This window comes from Gobio gobio (genome assembly GCF_949357685.1).
Source record: "Gobio gobio genome assembly, chromosome: 19".
Classification (NCBI taxonomy): Eukaryota; Metazoa; Chordata; class Actinopteri; order Cypriniformes; family Gobionidae; genus Gobio; species Gobio gobio.
In genome coordinates, this window is record NC_137112.1 from 33492851 (window position 1) to 33511698 (window position 18848).

Sequence of the window (18848 nt, forward strand, 5' to 3'; positions counted from 1 at the left end):
ACACAGCACTGAACTCTTAATGTATACCAAGACATTTTGGACAATTTCATGCTCCCAACTTTGTGGGAACAGTTTGGGGATGGCCCCTACCTGTTCCAACATGACTGCGCACCAGTGCACCTGAGTCTGAGTCCTGAGTCTGACCTCTACCCGATAGAACACCTTTGGGATGAATTAGAGCGGAGACTGCGAGCCAGGCCTTCTCGTCCAACATCAGTGCCTGACCTCACAAATGCGCTTAAACACACTCCTAAACCTTGTGAAAAGCCTTTCCGGAAGAGTTGAAGCTGTTATAGCTGCAAAGGGTGGGCCAATTCCATATTAAATCCTACGGATTAAGAATGGGATGTCATTAAAGTTCATGTGCATGTAAAGACAGGCAATAAAGTGTATATCTTCTCATTAACAAGAAATGATGTCATTCATTCAGTTTTGTTATTAATAAACAAAATAGACACATTTTGGTAGTGGATTTTGGCATTTGAAGCATTTTAATTGGAAGTTTGTGGGGTTCTTTCTTTCTTTTGGGAGCACTGTGCAAATTTGTTACCTGTAAATATTGAAGCTACATACATATGTAAACTGATAAAATCCAAGACATGGATTCAGCCCTTATTATAATGTCAAAACACAAATTAGAGACATTGCCAAAAAGAGACATAACAATCAAAAGGCATCAACAATAAGGATATTTTCTACAAAACAAAGCAGGTTCAATAAATACCATATTTACAGAACACTGAAAAAAAAAAAAAAATGCATGCAAGTCGATTTTTATTGTGGCGTTAGAAGCGAAAGTAGTCCACAGTTGTTCTTTTTTTTCCACAAGTGAAGTGTGATTCAGTAACCTAAAAGAGTCAATCAATTTTAGATGTTTTAGGAGCTACATCATCTAGCAAAAAGCCCTTAGGACTCAAGAGGTCAAATGATTTTTCTGTCCATCAAACAAAATGACAATTGTAGAATTAAGAGTGCTTTAGAGTTTATATTCATACTTTTTTGTGATAACAGACGTCCACAGGGCAGTAATGCATGAAGTACACATTAGAAGTTAGAAAGAACATGATTTTTTTTCTGTCCCTTTTACTCTGCAAAAGCCCTGACTGTTGCATCGTTAAATAAAAATGGATTAACTCAAGTCTTTTTGTTAATTGTCAGACAGGTATGTATGACCGTTCAACTTTATAGTTAATATTGAATTACTGAGTTATGGTCATGGCTTTTAACTGAGAGATCCACAGCGTTCTCCCTGGTTTTCTTCCTGTCACTGAGTTGAACCTTGGGTACATGTCTTTGTAGATGTAGTCTTGGACCAAAGACATGGTTTAAGTCCCACCAATAGACCAGCTAATGGCATCAGCTTCATATGCTCAAACATTAAACTTCCCTAGAGGAAGAAAAAGCAGAATAGGGTTAATATAAATAGCAAATTAATAATAAATCTGTAATGTGATCTTTTTATAATATTTGCAGAACAGCTGGTAACAATTATAGCGTTTCGTAATACCAAAACATCAAGGAACAATTAGAGACCCTCCACTAGGTAAAAATAGATACAATACATGGAAAACCGTGGAAACTCAGTAGATGCAGTCATTCTCTCTGAAGGTCCAATTCTCTAATAACTCTGGGTGGAGACTGAGATTATTAGATAAAACACACTAGGGACAAAAGCCCTGGATGTTGAAATGCCAGCTTCCCACAGACGGCTAGACAATAGGGGTTTGGCTATCCTGTGCCTCACTGACTGAGATCACTGTGTCTCCCCCTATTAAAAGCTATATCAGAAGTATTTTAATGAGTCCACACTGACAGCTAATGATGTGCCACACTCTGCAGTAAACATTAACAATGAGGAGGACTTGCTGTGCAAGCATGTCTGGACAATGAGGGACAGTTTTGTAACAACCTGCAGGAACAATCTGTCAAGCAAGCTATTAGTGATTTTGGGGGGTACATCCTAATGCCTAGTGTTGACATCTCTTAATAGCAACTTTATAGAAATGGCTAAATTACCATGTGCAGTTGATGAAGGCAGACAAAAGGACTAGGCGGCTTGTTTTGATTGCAACTTGCTTGTGGATACATGATTGAAACTGAAACTTTGTCATGCAAAATTTAAGGCAAACGTTTATATTCTCATTACAGTAAAGAAAATGATAATGTCTAGAAATTTAGTACAACAAATACAGTACTACCAAATTGTACTTTACAAATGAACACTACTATTCAAAAGTTTGGAGTCAGTAAGATTTTTTTATGATCAAAAGTGACAGTAAAGACATGTAGAATGTTACAAAGATTTCTATTTATGTTCTTTTCTTTTGAACTTTCTATTCATCAAAGAATCCTGGAAACAAATATATCACAGTTTCCACAAAAATATTATGTAGCACTGTAACTTTTTCTACAGTGATAATAAGGATCAGCATATTAGAATGATTTCTGAAGGATCATGTGACACTGAATGATGCTAAAAATTCAGTTTTGCCATCACTAATAACTAATAATTTACACAAATAATTTACTTTTTTTTAAAAATATATTTTAAATAGAAATCAATCATTTTAAATTGTAATATTATTCCACACCATTATTGTTTTTACAGTATTTAGATTTTGATAAGAGCATTTAAAAACGTTTTTAAAAATCTTACAGTCTCCAAACTTTTGAACGGTAGTGTACTTTTATATAATTACAATATTTAAATTGATTTTTTTTGCATTACTGTAATGATGATTATTATTTTTCATATTATAACAAGCTACTATAGAGCTCCTAAAGGGAAATGGTGAAAGAAAGAAATATGGGATGACAAAGTTTCTTGGGGGAACGCAAAACTTTTGCAAGAGAATGCAAAAGCATCAAACTTTTTCCTCCCATCTCATATTTTTTCCACCATGTCCCTTTAGCGGCTCTGTAAGCTATTGACAACTGGGGGAGAATGATTCTTAATTGTTTCTTAAATAATGGCACACTGAAAAAATACCCTAAAAAAGACATCATTATCTTTGTGTAAAATACATAATATCAAATGTATTATATATTGTTTTTATGATTTTTAAAAATATTTTATGCATTATAAAATATACAAATAAGTATGAGTATGAGGGGTGTGTGAAATATTAAGTGTGATTGTAGACTTACGATGCTGTCAGTGTTGAATTGAGCACCATGGTAGCACGTATCCTGTGTAACTGAGCTACCGTCAGTTTATTATGCTGCTGATGTGGCTGCTGGGAAAGCACCAAGTCACTCTTTTCCTCCAGACCACAAGGGGGGAGTGTCTCAATCTCTGTAATCTCGCATTCTGCCTGGCCATTGGGGCAGCTGAGGGTCCTATGCACATGCCTGGCCTCTGCTCTCATGTTCGTCAGTTTGCACGACAATGCTTTTGGATCCTCACAGAGGCCTTCCTCGTCCGTCTGGAATAACTCAGCGCAGTGAGACGTCTGTTTGGCGAGGTGTGTCAAGCTCTTGCTTACATTGTTCCTGCCAGAGGGGCGGAGAGGACCGGTGAGGCATTGAAGGAGGTCATCTTCGGAGCGTGACCTGAGGGTAAAGTGCTGCAAGTAGTCTGGGCGGGGCTGGACGGGCGAACGGCGCCGCAGCGTTTGGGAACGACAACCCATGACCTGAGACATGCCAGAAAAGTCATTCTTCTGCCCAAGCTCCTTATTGTTAGCATGGTCATGGTCTAAAACATAGGACTCATTTACAGTAATCTGGGAGCCATTCCAGGTTATGGAATCCTCCTCGTCACCATCTTCATCATCCTCAAATGCCTCCTCTTCCTCCCCAGCATCGGTCTCCTCTCCCTCGCTCTGGCAAACCGTTCCCTTTAAATCAAGTTCTGTGATCAGGGACTGAGGTGAGAGAGTTCCATAAGCACTGTCTATAGAAAGAGAGCGACTTTCTGCATCCAAGTCCGTTGTGACCAAATCCCCCAGAACTTCCAGAGTTTTGCTGTCACTAGTAGAGAAGGAATCCCGCAGGCTTGAAGAATCAGACAGCAGGGAATTTTTTAACGATGCAGTTGTCTGAACAGTCGACAAGGACCCAACCTCATCCGCTTCTTCCATGGCAGCCACAGAAAGGGTTTCCGTGGAGCCATCGGAGTGACTTGGTGAAGGAGAGAGGCTTTTGGAAAAGAAAATGAATATTTATTAGAGTGCTTGATGTACTTTTATCTTTCACAAAATGTACAGTGCAATTTAGATACAGTTCATGCTAAGAGCTTTAGTGATAGTGAGTGCGTCTCAATCAGCTCCCTAGCTCAAGAATCAGAATATCATGTTCACGAATTCGGGTACTGGCAAGGACAGTAAAGGATGCTGGCTTACACATTGGGACACTTTGGACTCTATTTCCGGCAATGTGACAACGTCCTCATTGTACAACATCAATACTGGTATTTATGAACAACAGCAGAGCAGATATTTTTCTGACATTACTTGTAAAAGTATATTATAATAAATAACTAGCTTGTTACATATATGTGCAACAGTTCAGCAGTTAATAAATTATAAATGTTAGCTAGATTATGTTCATTAACTGTCTAGCGACGCATGTTTATTCTGAAATATAATAAAATAATGGTTTGTATCTTTAAAAACATAAATCGCATGCTGTTATGTGTATTGCGTTGGCTCACATGATTTAAGTTTCGTGCTTCAGAACTTCCATTTTCCATTAAGGGAATATAGTGAGCATCAATGCTCCCTGGGTTTCACGGTGCATTGTGGGACTTTTTAGGGAGCGAACGTTTCAGTGCCCTGGAAGGATTCTGCGATTGAGACAGCCTTCAAAATGTCCGACTCCCTGATCAGTGCCCTGACTACTGATATAGGAAGCTGATTGAGACCCACCCAGTGACCATAGTACTTCTATGTTAATGTTTATTCATGATGTAAATTACTATAATATTTTATTTTAATAAATAACTTTTATACTATAGTTTTTCTTAAACATATCTGTATCATATATATATATATATATATATATCTTAAATCCATATCCCTTTTTAAATATTTTATATTATAAATGAATATGATTAATGTTTTATATATTTCTCATATATATATATATATATATATATATATATATATATATATATATATATATATATATATATATATATATATATATATATATATATATATATATATATATATATATATATATATATATATATATATATATATATATATATATATATATATATATATATATATATATATATATATATATATATATATATATATATATATATATATATATTTATTTATTTATTTATTTATTTATTACATTTGCTAATGCCTATATGGCCCCCAGAATATTTTGTTGTATTAATATCTGAACATGTAATATGTCAAAAGAAAGAACAGACCCTCTGCTTTTAAACAAAAAAAAAATATTCTAGCTTAATGCATTATTTTTAATCAACACTTGAATGTGGGTAAGTTCCATAAAAAAAAAAACATTTTCGGAGGATTTTTTTTTTGGTAAAAGACTATATCCAGATTGGATTCAGAATGATGATCAAAACACAGATGGAGTAAATCGAGTATATCAACACTCCTAATGTTTGCACAGTCCTATAGTTCGTCCTGATTCGACATTTCATTCAGTAACATTATGTAGTTTTGATTTAATGTTGATGATAACGTTATTTTACATATGCATATGATTACATATAGTATTGCACGTTTCTGCTTCTTCTTTGCATGTGTTTTGATCATGAGATTCAGTACTCTTTCAGAAGATGTGTAATAGCGCCCCCAACTGTATAACATATTATACGGTATATCATTTCTGTCAATGGCAGGGAAGCGTTTTCTCACAAATGACGGAAATGTACATCAATGGCGGGGAAAGAGTTAATACAGTATATAAGGAATCATTTATAAACAGTACCTCTTGTCTAGAGGCTCTCTGTGCTGTAGTGATGGAGAGCTGGAGGTGGACATGCTGCTTTCTGTCTCATCCTCATCTCTGTCATCTGTGTCATCTCTATGGGACTCGGAGCGAAGTCTCTGAAGCTGGTTCTGCATGGAAAAAAACTCTTCATATTAAAACTAGCAGTCAAGCCTAATGGTTTTAAGAAACCAACCATTAGTAACCAAAAGTTTACGGTGTATTATTTAGTTATATAATACCTGTGCATTGTAGATGGCCTCAATCCAGCTGCGGTTCTGAGTGCCACTGTTGGCCTGAAAGCAATAGGAGGCCACTGCACAGTGAAACTCATTGAGGTAGATAAGGAGGAAGCTTCCTGGGTCTTTCAGCTCTCGGCACACTACGTTATGGATGACGAGAGGCTGCCGGATCACCTTTACTTTCTCCACACGCTTCACCGGCTTAGTAATCAACAAAACGTCAGTGAACAGGAAACAGTACACATCCATCTGTCGGAAACAGGAGGTAATGGAGACCAGTGAGAAGCTTTTAGACAACTATTGGCTGTTAGTTAAAAATCTATTGCTTACTAAAGTGCACTCAGAAATGCTGGCTCTGTTTTAAGAAATAAAAATAAGAAATCGTACCCTGCTCTCTTTACCCTCCTTCATCTTCAGAGCTCCCTCTAGGAGCAGTTGACGGGTCTCTTCAGGTGGGGCGCCCATCACTGGAGCGGTCAGGTCAAAGTTATTATATTCCCTGAGGATCTGAAGGATCAATGCATGATGGATGATTATAGAGACATCAAGCAGGTCATGGAGTTGCTACTTGTTTCTTCAGTAAATGACAAAATACACCAAAGATACAGGATCTAATATAAACCATACGACAAACGAAAGCCTCATTGTGTCTCACCCTCTCCACTTCCTCGCTGGCCCCCTCCACGGCTTCATATGACTCTATACGTCCAGCGATGGCAGCCAGCTTCTGTTTTTCCTCCCTTTGTCTCATTTGTGAGTCCACACTGTTAATGAAGCATTCAACAGCAGCCACCTGACAAAAAATATTATTGGGATGTCAATAGATAATGAAGAAAATATAAATAGAAGACGACAAATGTAAAATATTTTTTTGCCCCTAAATACAGTGCAGTGGAGTCCAAAATATTAAGTGATTTTTTATATTACTATAATAATTTGAGTGAGGAGTTGATAAAAAAAAAAAAAGGTTTAAGTATGTCTACCCTCGACCCTACAAAGGATAAGCGGTTTGGAGAATGGATGGAGGGACAGAAGTATATATTAAATATTTATTCTGCAATAATAACAATTTATAATAGAATAGAATAGAACAGAACATACTCATACCATAATAAACATAATAATTAGAAAATAATAGAACATAGTCATAACATAATAAAAATAATATGTGACCCTGGACCACAAAACCAGTCATAAGGGTCAATATATTATTCATATTGTAAGTCGTTTTGGATAAAAGCGTCTGCTAAATGATTAAATGTAAATGTAATGTATATATAATCAGAAAGCTGAATAAATAAACTTTCCATTGATGTTAGGATAGGACAATATTTGGCCGAGATACAACAATTTGAAAAACTGGAATCTGAGGGTGCAAAAAAAAATCTAAATATTGAGAAAATCCTGTTTAAAGTTGTCAAAATGACGTCCTTAGCCATGCATATTACTTAAACATAACACATAACATAAAATAAATGTTATATGTATTTACGGTAGGAAATTTACTAAATATCTTCATGGAACATGATCTTTACTTAATATCCTAATGATTTTTGTCATAAAAGAAAAATCGATAATTTTGACCCATACAATGTATTGTTGGCTATTGCCACAAATATACTCGTGCAACTTATGACTGGTTTTGTGGTCCAGGGTATAGTGTAGTGTAGTATAGTATAGTATAATAATACATTTTAAACTTTATCCAGGGTTAAATTCTTAGAATGTTTTTTTCTTTATCCAAAAAATTAAATGTGGTCTCAGACTTTTGAACCCCACTGTATATTTATTCTATTACTTAAATTCTTTCAAAACTGGCCAACCGCCAAAACAATTGTTAAATTATTCTATCTATTTTTTGTCTGTCTATGTGTTTTCTCTATTTCATAATATTATAGATAATTCAATTAAATTTGGCATTGATTGTCAATCCCAGTGGCTTGAATACACAATTGTAAAACACATTAAAATAAATGATTTACTACTGAATACTGTGCACATGTGCTCTATTTCAAAGATTTTTGAAAGATTTAATCTCTTACCATTCTGTTAATGGCCTCACGAGTTGGCGGGTCATCAGTCTTTTTCAGCACGCTCTTGAGCAGCAGTGGGTATTTAGTAAGTCTTTGATGAGGCTTCACTAACATGTCGGTCAGCTTCAGCCGGTTGCACTGTTTATGAGTTTCTGCCCACTACAGGATGGAAAAGTTTATTGAAAGTCTCATTTGGTGAACAATCATAAACATACAATCACAGCACAAGCAGAACTTGAGGGAATCGCTGAGTCATAATGAGGGTGCTCTTACAATACAGGTTATTATGCTAAAGACCTCTCATATCACATATACAATGAACCATCAGAGGTGCCTTTATATTTGCTGGTTAATGTGTCTGACTTAAGAGCAACCGGATGTGGATCGTAATAATTACTCACAGTTACGTATATTCTGAAGAGCTCATTGTCTTTCAGTAAAGTGCGCATGTACTCCATACAGCCCTCTTCTTCCATGCAGTAACGGATGTAGGGCTTGAATCGGAAACCAAACTGCACAAAAAAAAAATGTAATCAGTTGGGACAACTTTAAGTCTTAAAAAACATGAAAGTGAATGAGTGAATATACTAGTGTCTCCTCCTGTGTGAGATAGTGTGCACACTCACAGTACTGAAGCCCTGATGTAGTTCAGTGGGGTCGAGCACTGTTCTTTTCTGTCTGGCTTTCTCTAGTGCCGGCAACATGACCTCAGCCCACAGGGATGTATGCAGTTGCACAATGTCCTGAATGTTACTGAAGAGACGCACAGGTTCGACTTCACTTAGTAAACCGCTCTCCTGGAGGTTCAGCAGGCCACAAAGAAACAGCTGGCGAAAGAGGAAGAGATTGTGATAATACTGTGCTATAAAGTGTCAGATCTAAACTGTCACAAGTCACATAAAAGTACCATAAATGCTACAGTTAAACTGAGCACTGGAAAAGAACTATTGTAAACTCCAATTTCAATGGCATTATTATATATTTACACAGATTATACAAGGGCAATGCTAATGTATTGGAGTAAACATCAGCAGGATCTTACATCGGTTATGACGTGCAGTTTCTTGATGTAGTCTGACTCTGTCTGCAGCAGTTCCCATATGGCCTCTTGCTGATGGCACTGACGTCTGGTTAAAATCTACAAGAAAAAAAATTACATTTAAAAACAAAATATATAAAACCCACCCAATCATATATATATACAGTCAAACCAAAATGTATTCAGACATTTTCTCACATTATCACAGTTTATTCGCTATAGTTTAGAAAAAGGTAATACAAATAAGGTATGTAATGGATTACAATCAACCAATCAGCTGTCAGCTGTTAAAAGTAAGTACATAATTAGATAATACCGATTTATAGCAATTAAATAATAAACACCTAAGCAAAACATGGTCAGGTCAAAGTGTCTGAATAATTTTGCTCCCAAATTTTCAAAATAATTTTTGGGTATAATATGTCACAGTTTCCTTTATTTTGCCATTCTCACTTACATAAATTAACTATAGTGTTTAGTAAAAAAAAATATATCTGGTGTCTGAATAATTTTTGGTTTAATGTTACAACAGATTTCAAATGAATGCTTTTCTTTTAAACTTTCTATTAATAAAAAAAATCTAGAAACAAATTTATCACAGAATAACTGATTCCAACATTGATAATAAGAAATGTTTCTTGAGCACCAAATCCGAATATTAGAATGATTTGTGCTATATCAATGTTTGAACATGCTATCCAGTGAGTTGGTCATGATAAAACATTGGCCATTTTGATACTTAGTAGAGAGTGTAGTGTAGACTTTGCTTAAGAATTACAAAAAAGTGCACAGTTTTTTTTTTTTTACTTTAGTTACTCTTACAAAACCGATCACGACAAGAGCAATAAAACATCCATCTCCATGACACTGCAAAGACCTAACACAAAAACATCAATGGAAAAGCTGAAGTTATAAAACCATTCATAAATGATTATGGTCATTAATCTGACAGGTTTATCGTTGCACAAAGTCAGATTACGTTGATCCGGAATTTATTATTGGTTATAAAATCCTAATGTATCTATATAAAAATTCTCAAAGCTATGCGCTTGGTAGGGGAGTGTGTTTACCTCAGGATTCTCCAAGAGTTGCTTCCAGCTCTCTTCTAGCTCCAGGTTGGGCTCCTCTTCCCATGAGTCTCTGTGGAACGAGAGCTGCGGCGGCATCTTGGGTAATCCGAACATAGTGTACGAGTATAGCTTACTCTGCAGCTGTTCCACACGATCACACTCCTGAGAAGAGAAATTTAAATTTTAAATAAAGTGAAGAGGAAATAAATGTATCGATAAAATTCTATGTTATTTTGTTTAAATAAACTAGAAACTAGATTTTTTTTTTAAAAAGAATCTATAATTTTAAGTGAATTTAGACATCACACCTTTATAATGTATGAATTATAAGGGTTTTTAAAGATGAAATTTAAGTAGATGAAGACAAAGGTAATCAAAAATATAAAAAATAGGGAAAATAAGCATGAGAAATGATATTCAATCTTGACAGATAAATTAAATATTTAATATAATCTGATAACGATTTAGTACTGATATATTGTGCATCCTAAGCATAACATGAGCTATTCAAAATAAGAACAAATGGAAAATGATGTCTTTATTTTACCCAAAATGAGTTATGTTTAATATTAGACGCAAAATGATTACTCGTATTATATATTAACACTATGGTGTATTGTTTGCAGCATGGAGTAAATCTCAAGACACATGTAATGATCTCATGGTCGCCCCTAAGCAGGCATTGTTGTCCATACCGGACCAACGTCACGCTATTATATGTGATTTTTACAAGTCACAGAGAGGAAGAGGTCCCGGCCTGATCTTTGACCCCAGTTTTACACTCCTGAGCCAGTCAGAGGGTGTCAACCAACCTAAATCTCTAGGGCATGCTAAAAAGTACACACCAAAGGTCCCTACACGTGAGAGAAAACTGAGTGTGGACTTATAGGAAAGGTCTACTTGTACATTTTCCTGTTTTTTGTTCACTGTTAAGTGGAGCAATACTTTGACAAATGATTATCTTTTCCTTAGTGGTTACACACTCGCTCAAGTGTGAAATGCAAAAAGCTTGCCAAGAGTATGTAAGTGCTTGTTTTGCATATGAGAAGGTGCCTTGCACATGTAAAACAACCCTTGGATGCTCACAGATGCTGACCTTCCCAAGAGAGCCGTTTCCTGAGTTGGAACTGAAGAGGCCGCTGAAGCGGCTGGCGGCGCGGTTCCTCCAGCGGTCTGTACCCGTTATAGATCCAGGAAGAGAACCACTCAACTGGGATACGGAGTCTTGATTGGGGACGCTGGAATCGCCCAGAAACTCCGGCATGTTCTTTCGCCGACGCGCTTGACCCTGTGACAGACAGAAAGTGAGAGATAGAAAAAGAGAGGTAATGAGAAAAAGTAAAAGTAAAAACAGACAAATGTTTGAATTGAGATGGGGGCGAATTAAAGGACAAAAAACACAAAAGAGAAGACGACAAACAGGGAATCATTATATATATATATATATATATATATATATATATTGATTCTATAATTAAAAATTTTAATACATTATACTTTTAAAACTATTGTACAAAAAATTATATTAAACTAACTTTAAAACTACATTTTTGTTTGACTGGTTACACGCTTGAAGTATTGATCTCTGACACAATTAACCTGATCCCTTTCTGAAATAAAATGTTTAATAATTGACAAATTTTGCATATTAAATGATTTTATTTTTATTTTTTTTACTTTTAGAACAGCAAGTTAAGCATAGGCAAGCTGAATTAACCAACAAAATGTAACAATATTCACAGAGGAAATGCATCTGTCATGCAAATTTTGACAAGACGTCAAAGCAAACTTTGTGAAGTCGTCGGTCTAAAGTATGGAATGTAAAGTGCCAGAAGTAGCCTCTGACAGGTAAGGAAGTGCAAACAAAACACTCAGGACATTTATACATAAACAAAGACAGGCCTGTTCTCAGACCATCTCTGTACATTCAGTGACATCTTTCACCCGAGGATGGGACAGCACATACGTGTCAAGAAAGAAAAAGAAAAAAACTGTTGACCTTAGGGAGCATATTCAGCTGTCAACAGGTGAAAAGATCATTTGGGTTTTGCCAACATTCTCCGCACAGAAAGGTTGAAGCATTAGAGACTTGACTGACAAGAATTAGCGAACCCTCTGACCCGAGCGAGCGAGAGGAACCCTTCGGCAACAACAGGAAAAGAGGCAAGGCATGTCTCGGAAAACAGGGGAAAGGCTTTTCCCTGTTCACGACAATGGAAATAAATGAAGAATGCATGAGTGTAGTGGGGAAAGCCACTCAATGTCCCTTGGGGCTCATTACTTGGACATTGTGTTCTGATGATGCCTTTCTTTTCAGTGGAAAACGCAATTACAATGGGTTAAAAACAAACCTGGCATTTTTCATCAGACAAAGATCTTGAAGATCTTTAGGCCAATTCGTTCGTCAATGTTCTGGGACAATGGCAATGTTTCTGAACAGACAGAATGTTCTGTGCCCAAGATGGTCCTCATGATGAAAACAAAAGCCAATTTGTTGCTTACCCAGATCGATAAACATTTCTAGATCAAGTCAGTATGTTCCTAGCTTTTTGCTCTGATCAGAGCAATTCACCGTTTCTGAACAGCACTGACCGATCAATGCTCCCCCTTACTTGCTGCATATGACAGACCATCCTGGTTGCAGAAATCTAATTAAAGTCATCCTTCAAAGATGACAAGCTGACATTGTCTTGGTCTATGTGCATCCGCAGAACCTGTTTGACTCATTTGTTTGGATAGTTTCTCTCTGAGGAACACAAAGTCAACATTGCACCCAGCCAGCATGTGAAGATGTTATATTTCCAAGAGTTATCACTGAGACCTGTGTATACACTTAACCATGCCAAAAAAGTAGATTTGAGCTTATTCACTAATAAAATCCCTTTTAAAACAAGCCAATATTCTTGATGAACCCAGTATTTTTGTTATATTTATGAAGAGATGTGGAGAGTTCAATTATGAAAAGCAATAGAAGCGCTGCAGGCAACATTTTTCCCCTTTTAATTCCCAGACAGGCGGTCTTTGAACATTCATATTCGATTAGACAAAGGTTTACATGAACCATGCAGATAAAGTCTGAGTGTCAAACACAGAAGACAAGCAATAATCAGCTCACCGTAGATGTCAGAGGCATTTCCAAGGCAGTCCACAGCATTGCACGGCATCAAAAGAGAGCCAGGCCCATGCTGCGCCCAGATTGAATCTCCTACAACCTGCTTCCCTCCTGCACCCTCACAAAAGCTACATTGATGCCAAAGGACTAGTGCATTTAAATCCACTTCTACAGGCTCGTCGGCTTGCGCGTATATGTGCGTGCAAGTGAACCTGAAGGAGGCTGAGAGGACTGAACGGTAGAACGCTGCATTGCTGAGGAGGGCTGGCCGGGTGTCATAGTAACTGCAGAATCCTGCCCTCCTATTGTGTGAACAGGAAGAGAGGGGAAAGGAGCAGGGGAGGAGGAGCTCCTTCTGCTACCTCAGTTACCTCAAACAACTGATCCTAGCAGCGGCTCGCTTTAAAATCAACAGCTCTGAAACAGCGACATGAGCTGACTGCAAAACCATGTTTAGTGCACATCTGCTGTGAATGCAGGCGGTGAAAGGGAATATCGATGCTGGGCAACGTACGAGTCAAGTCAAGTCAAATGTATTTGTTTAGACATTTTCACAATACACATTCTTTCAAAGCAGTTTTACAGAAAATCACAATGTTAATATTTATAATATCCTAATATCTTCATGCCTTATAGTCAATTAGCAGCTGGGTGACAATATAGGTTACATTTTGCCACAATACAAGCAATCAAGCAGTTTAGATTTGCTATATTGTATACAGTATATCACCCTACTCAAGTGTACTGTATGTATGTGGATAAAGTTGGACATACATACATACATACATACATATCCAACTTTATATAAAGAGTTTGGCGATAATAGTTATTTTAGAATTAAATAAAATCGGGCACTGTATATTGCTTTACATGAGTGTGCCATGTAGGCAAGTAAAGTAGAATGTACTATATCCAAATTTTATAGATAATTGGTTTACATTTTTCGACAATATAACAATCAAGAAGTTGAAATTTGTTATGTACATGACGCTTAAAGGGATAGTTCACCCAAAAATTTTAATTCTGTCATCGTTTACTCACTCTAAAATTGTTCCAAACTTGTATAAAATGTCTTTGTTCTGCTGTACACAAAGGAAGATATTTGGAAGAATGTTTGTAACCAAGCAGATCTCGGGCCCCATTGACTACCATAGTATTTTTTTCTCCCTACTAGTCAATGGGGTCCGAGATCTGTTGAACTTTCTTCAAAAAAATCTATCATTGTGTTCAGCAGAACAAAGAAATGTATACAGGTTTGGAACAACGCGAGTAAATGATGACAGAATTTTCATTTTTGGGGGAACTATCTTTAACGTGAGTGCAGTTAAACATGCTGGCATGCAGTTTATAAAACAATAAAAACGGTTTAAATGTGCAAAAATAATGACATTTTCCGAATCAGGCAAGAAAAACTGTTCATGGGTTGAGCCAATGTTGCTGTTGGGATGCTCGAACAGTGTCACGGTGCTACTACAAATGGCTTTCTTAAAGTTGTTTCTGCATTAAAGTAGGACACGTTCATCCAAAAATGTTGTTCTAAACCTATGACTCCTGTTTTTTAGACTCCACTGAATGGACAAAATAGTTGAAACATCCGTAAAAATATCTTTTGTGTTCCACAGAATAAAAAAGCCATACAGGTTTTGAAACAACATGATGGGTGAGTAAATGACCACAGAATTTTCATTTTTGAGTGAACCATCCCTTTGAGGATAGATGATGGTCAATACGTGTTAAATATGCACTGTGAATATAAACACATTTGGGGTCCTGTCTTCTGAGGCACAACACACAATTCTTCACTTTGTGATAAATCCAAAGGTGACTTAAGTGACTGTGACTAATTGGGTGCTAATTTGCATAACGACCTAATTTGCATTTTGCAGAGAGCCTCTCTGAACTGTCCAAAACCAACACTGAGATCAGGTAAAAGAAAGCAAGATGGGAAAAACTCTGCTGAGCTCTCTGTCATCCTGTCCAGTATTATTGGGATACATCTGCTGAGGGAGATATTAATGCTTTTTGTATATAAATATGCTGTTTGTGTAGAAAAACCAATTCAGACTAGCTGGCCATGTTGTGTTTACAAACATGTATGTTTTTTGTGTAAAAGCACTTTTGCTCATGCAATATTGCTTGCAGAGCATTCACAATGTACCTCCTCCCATAAATAATGTAGAGAAGGTGAAAATGAGGCACATTTTACTCATGAAAGAAATAAGGAAACACAGGCCAACATAAGCATTAAACACTCCAGGTGCTTCTGTACATACAGCTCTGGGAAAAGTAAGAGACCACTTAAATTGATTTCTGAACTTGGAGTGGTCTCTTAATTTTTTCCAGAGCTGTAGTTACACATTTACCCAGATTTCCGCAGTAAAACACTCTCTAATCATATGATGCTGCATAGAAAGAAAGACAGTTTAGGTTTCATTTTCCCACAAAAAGAGAAGGACCTAATGATGATAGTTTAGTTTTGTTTATTTTCTTATAGAGCACATTTCTACTGCCTCAGGTGCAGCCCAAAGTGCTTTACAAAGCAATCAGTAAAACCAAGCAAAGAAAAAACAAAAACACCACAACATACAATTAATATTTAGTTCTCTCCTGAGTCAAACGCCAAGCTATACAATTGCTTCTTCAAAGCCTTCAAAGTTCAACAAGCAGTAAGTTGGTCCATAGCCTAGGGCCGGCTATCGGAAAGGCACAATCGCCTTTCCTCTTGAGTCGGGATCGTGGTAGACGGAGCAATAATTTATCTGCTGATCTCAGATTCTTTATTGGCCGGTGCATAATAATAAGGTCTGACAAATAAGAGGGCGCGAGACCATTAAAACGTTTGAAAAATTATTAATATGGCCTTGAAGTCGATCCAAATCTGATAGATAACCATTGAAGGGATGATAAAATTGGGGTGATTCTGTCCCTCTTTCTTATACCAGTCAATAGTCTAGCAGCTGCATTTTGAACCAGCTGCAATCTATTCACAAATCACGGAGAGAGTCCTAAATACATGACATTACAATAGTCAAGTCTGGATTATATAAAAGCGTGGATGATCGTCTCTAGATGAGAGCAAAGGTTTCATTTTAGCTATTAACCTTAAGTAGAAACTAGTTTTCACCACAGCACTAACTTGTTTAGCAAAATTCAGCTCTGAGTCAAGAAATACACCCAGATTTTTTGCGTATGGGTGAATATTTTTAGAGAGTGGCCCTAGGTAGCTAGAAATAAGTGGTAAAGAACTAAGAGGGCCAAAAACAACAACATCAGTTTTGCTCTCATTTAAGTGAAGGAAATTATTAGCCAGCCTTTTACCTCATCCAGGCACTTAGCAATGTTGGAACAGGACATATCAAGTGGATGTAGTGGAACGTACAATTGCGTGTCATCGGCATAACAGTGGTATGTGATCTCATATGTCCTGAAAATAGACCCCAATGGTAACATATACAGAGAAAATAAGATAGGACTTAATATGGACCCTTGTGGGAGCACACATGATGATGTAGACACCTCCTGAAGTAGACAATCTAAAAGAATACTGTGATGGATTTTATCAAAGGCGGCTGTTAGATCGAGCAGAAATAAAATAGCGAAGTTACCTGAATCCAAAGTGAGCAAGAGGTAATTTGTCACTTTAAAGGTGAACTATGTAAGATTTTTGCAGTAAAATATCCAAAAACCACTAGGCCAGTGTTATATATTTTGTTCATTTGAGTACTTAGAATATCCCAAATGTTTCCAAGTATTTGTAAATCGTGAGATATTGCAGTTTTAACCAAGGAACCGGGACGTGTGAGCTATGCGTTTGAGTGAGTCACCTGTCGATTGCGTCATATCTGCGTTACCCTCGGTTTCCGGTTTTATTTAGCAGAAATGCTGTACTCTCACTGCAGTGTGAACAAGTGTCATAGCAGCCGCCGAGCGAACGTCATAACTTCCTTTTCAACACACTCAGATATATCTAATACGATAAACAAGGTGTTTCTCAATGTCAAGGATACTTCCTCTGCAGGACTGGTCCTTCCAAGTCACTTCCTTCAGAGGCTAGGCGAGGCTCCTCTTTAGCATTCGGAGAACACGTAAATGGAACAGGCTAGCAAGTGCACATCATTACGTCAGTGAAAAGGTCCGTTAGCCATCAATAACGTAATTTGTATAATAATACGGTAGTAATTTGTACTGGCATTTAAAAGTTAAACTTTACTTATATTTACTACGGTTATCACAAATGTTTGGTAAAATAAATACTTTCACTTGAAAGTATATTGCCCCATTAACGCTCCGACTCTGCCAACGTCCGATATTTTGTATTTTTTTAACAAGATAGCAAAAGCTGCGCGCATAGGATTGTGGGTGATTTGAGAGCGCGAAGAGCGCGAAGGCTACTCGTATGCATCCTTTCCTGTATATGGCATATTTTTCAAACGAAGGACTCAGACCTTGGTTGAAATTCCGAGGATCCTCGACATTGGAACAGTCCTTCGACGGATGTCGATGACGTAGCATCCTCGGAATTCTGGCTTCCGAGGATCCTTCCTTGACATTGAGAAACGCCTACAGAGTTGCGTTACCTCATACTCATGACTGGAAAAGCGGAAGTGGCGCCGGCGACCGTGTCATAATTAAAGTCCCGCCGGCGACTATGCCATAATAACGGTCCCGCTCTTCAATCACTCCGGTGGCCTTGCTCAGCTGCACAACACTCGGTCCTGCTCTGCTTCATACTACAGTAATGTTAATAATCTCATCCATGAACATGATTTCTGCCCAAGTCCTATCCTGACTCTTTTCCACCAGCTGTGAGGTGAAGACCACATGTCCCAAAATTCTGCGCTCAAACGTGGCGTCATCAAACTATGCCTTTGCTTTGAACAGGCGACCTCTAGTGGACGGAAAAGTTACATAGTGTACCTTTAAGGAAGGCAGTTTCAGTGCTATGGCCGGCCCTAAACCCTGATTGGAATTTATTATGAATGTTATGGTCTGTTAAGAATGCAGAGTTGAAGAAAGACAACCTTCTCCAACACTTTCGACAAAAAAGGCATTGTGGAGATAGGCCGAAAATTATTAAAATCAGACGGATCAAGACTTCTTCAGAAACGGTCTAATCACTGTATGCTTAAAACAGGATGGAATAGTGCCTAAGCTTAATGAACTATTCATGATAGTTAAAACAGATGGGTTAATCACACATAACAATTCTGCATGAAATCCACTGGTGAGGTAGTCGGTTTTAGTTTTAAAATTAACTATCAATTTATTAAGATCAATTGGATTAAAGTTAGCTGGACATTATTAGGGGCAGGATTGAAAGATTATAGGCATGATAGGCAGTAGGAATACAAGAATAAAGAACCTCAATCTTATTTCTGAAAAAAAATAAAAAAAATTGTATACACAACTCGAGCAATGCATCTTGATGTGAAGATG

At 37.1% G+C, this 18848-nt stretch overlaps 1 protein-coding gene across 4 annotated transcripts in view; it reads right to left on the reverse strand.

Annotated features, from left to right (window-relative positions):
- Positions 1-463: 463 nt before the first annotated feature.
- plekhg5a (pleckstrin homology domain containing, family G (with RhoGef domain) member 5a) overlaps positions 464-18848 on the reverse strand; it is a gene marked incomplete at its 3' end in the record, with an annotated part of 52454 nt that continues 34069 nt past the window's right edge. For 3 of the 4 annotated variants that reach the window (XM_079843799.1, XM_079843801.1, XM_079843802.1), the window contains 12 exons: positions 11397-11588; positions 10301-10462; positions 9234-9329; positions 8818-9018; positions 8593-8703; positions 8201-8350; positions 6814-6951; positions 6546-6665; positions 6159-6407; positions 5917-6047; positions 3148-4140; positions 464-1387 (listed from right to left, as the gene is read on the reverse strand). In XM_079843799.1, coding sequence (XP_079699925.1) covers positions 1378-1387; positions 3148-4140; positions 5917-6047; positions 6159-6407; positions 6546-6665; positions 6814-6951; positions 8201-8350; positions 8593-8703; positions 8818-9018; positions 9234-9329; positions 10301-10462; positions 11397-11588 — 2553 coding nt within the window. Of the gene's footprint in view, positions 1388-3143; positions 4141-5916; positions 6048-6158; positions 6408-6545; positions 6666-6813; positions 6952-8200; positions 8351-8592; positions 8704-8817; positions 9019-9233; positions 9330-10300; positions 10463-11396; positions 11589-18848 lie in introns of those variants that run through there. The other variant, XM_079843800.1, reaches the window with a different exon arrangement.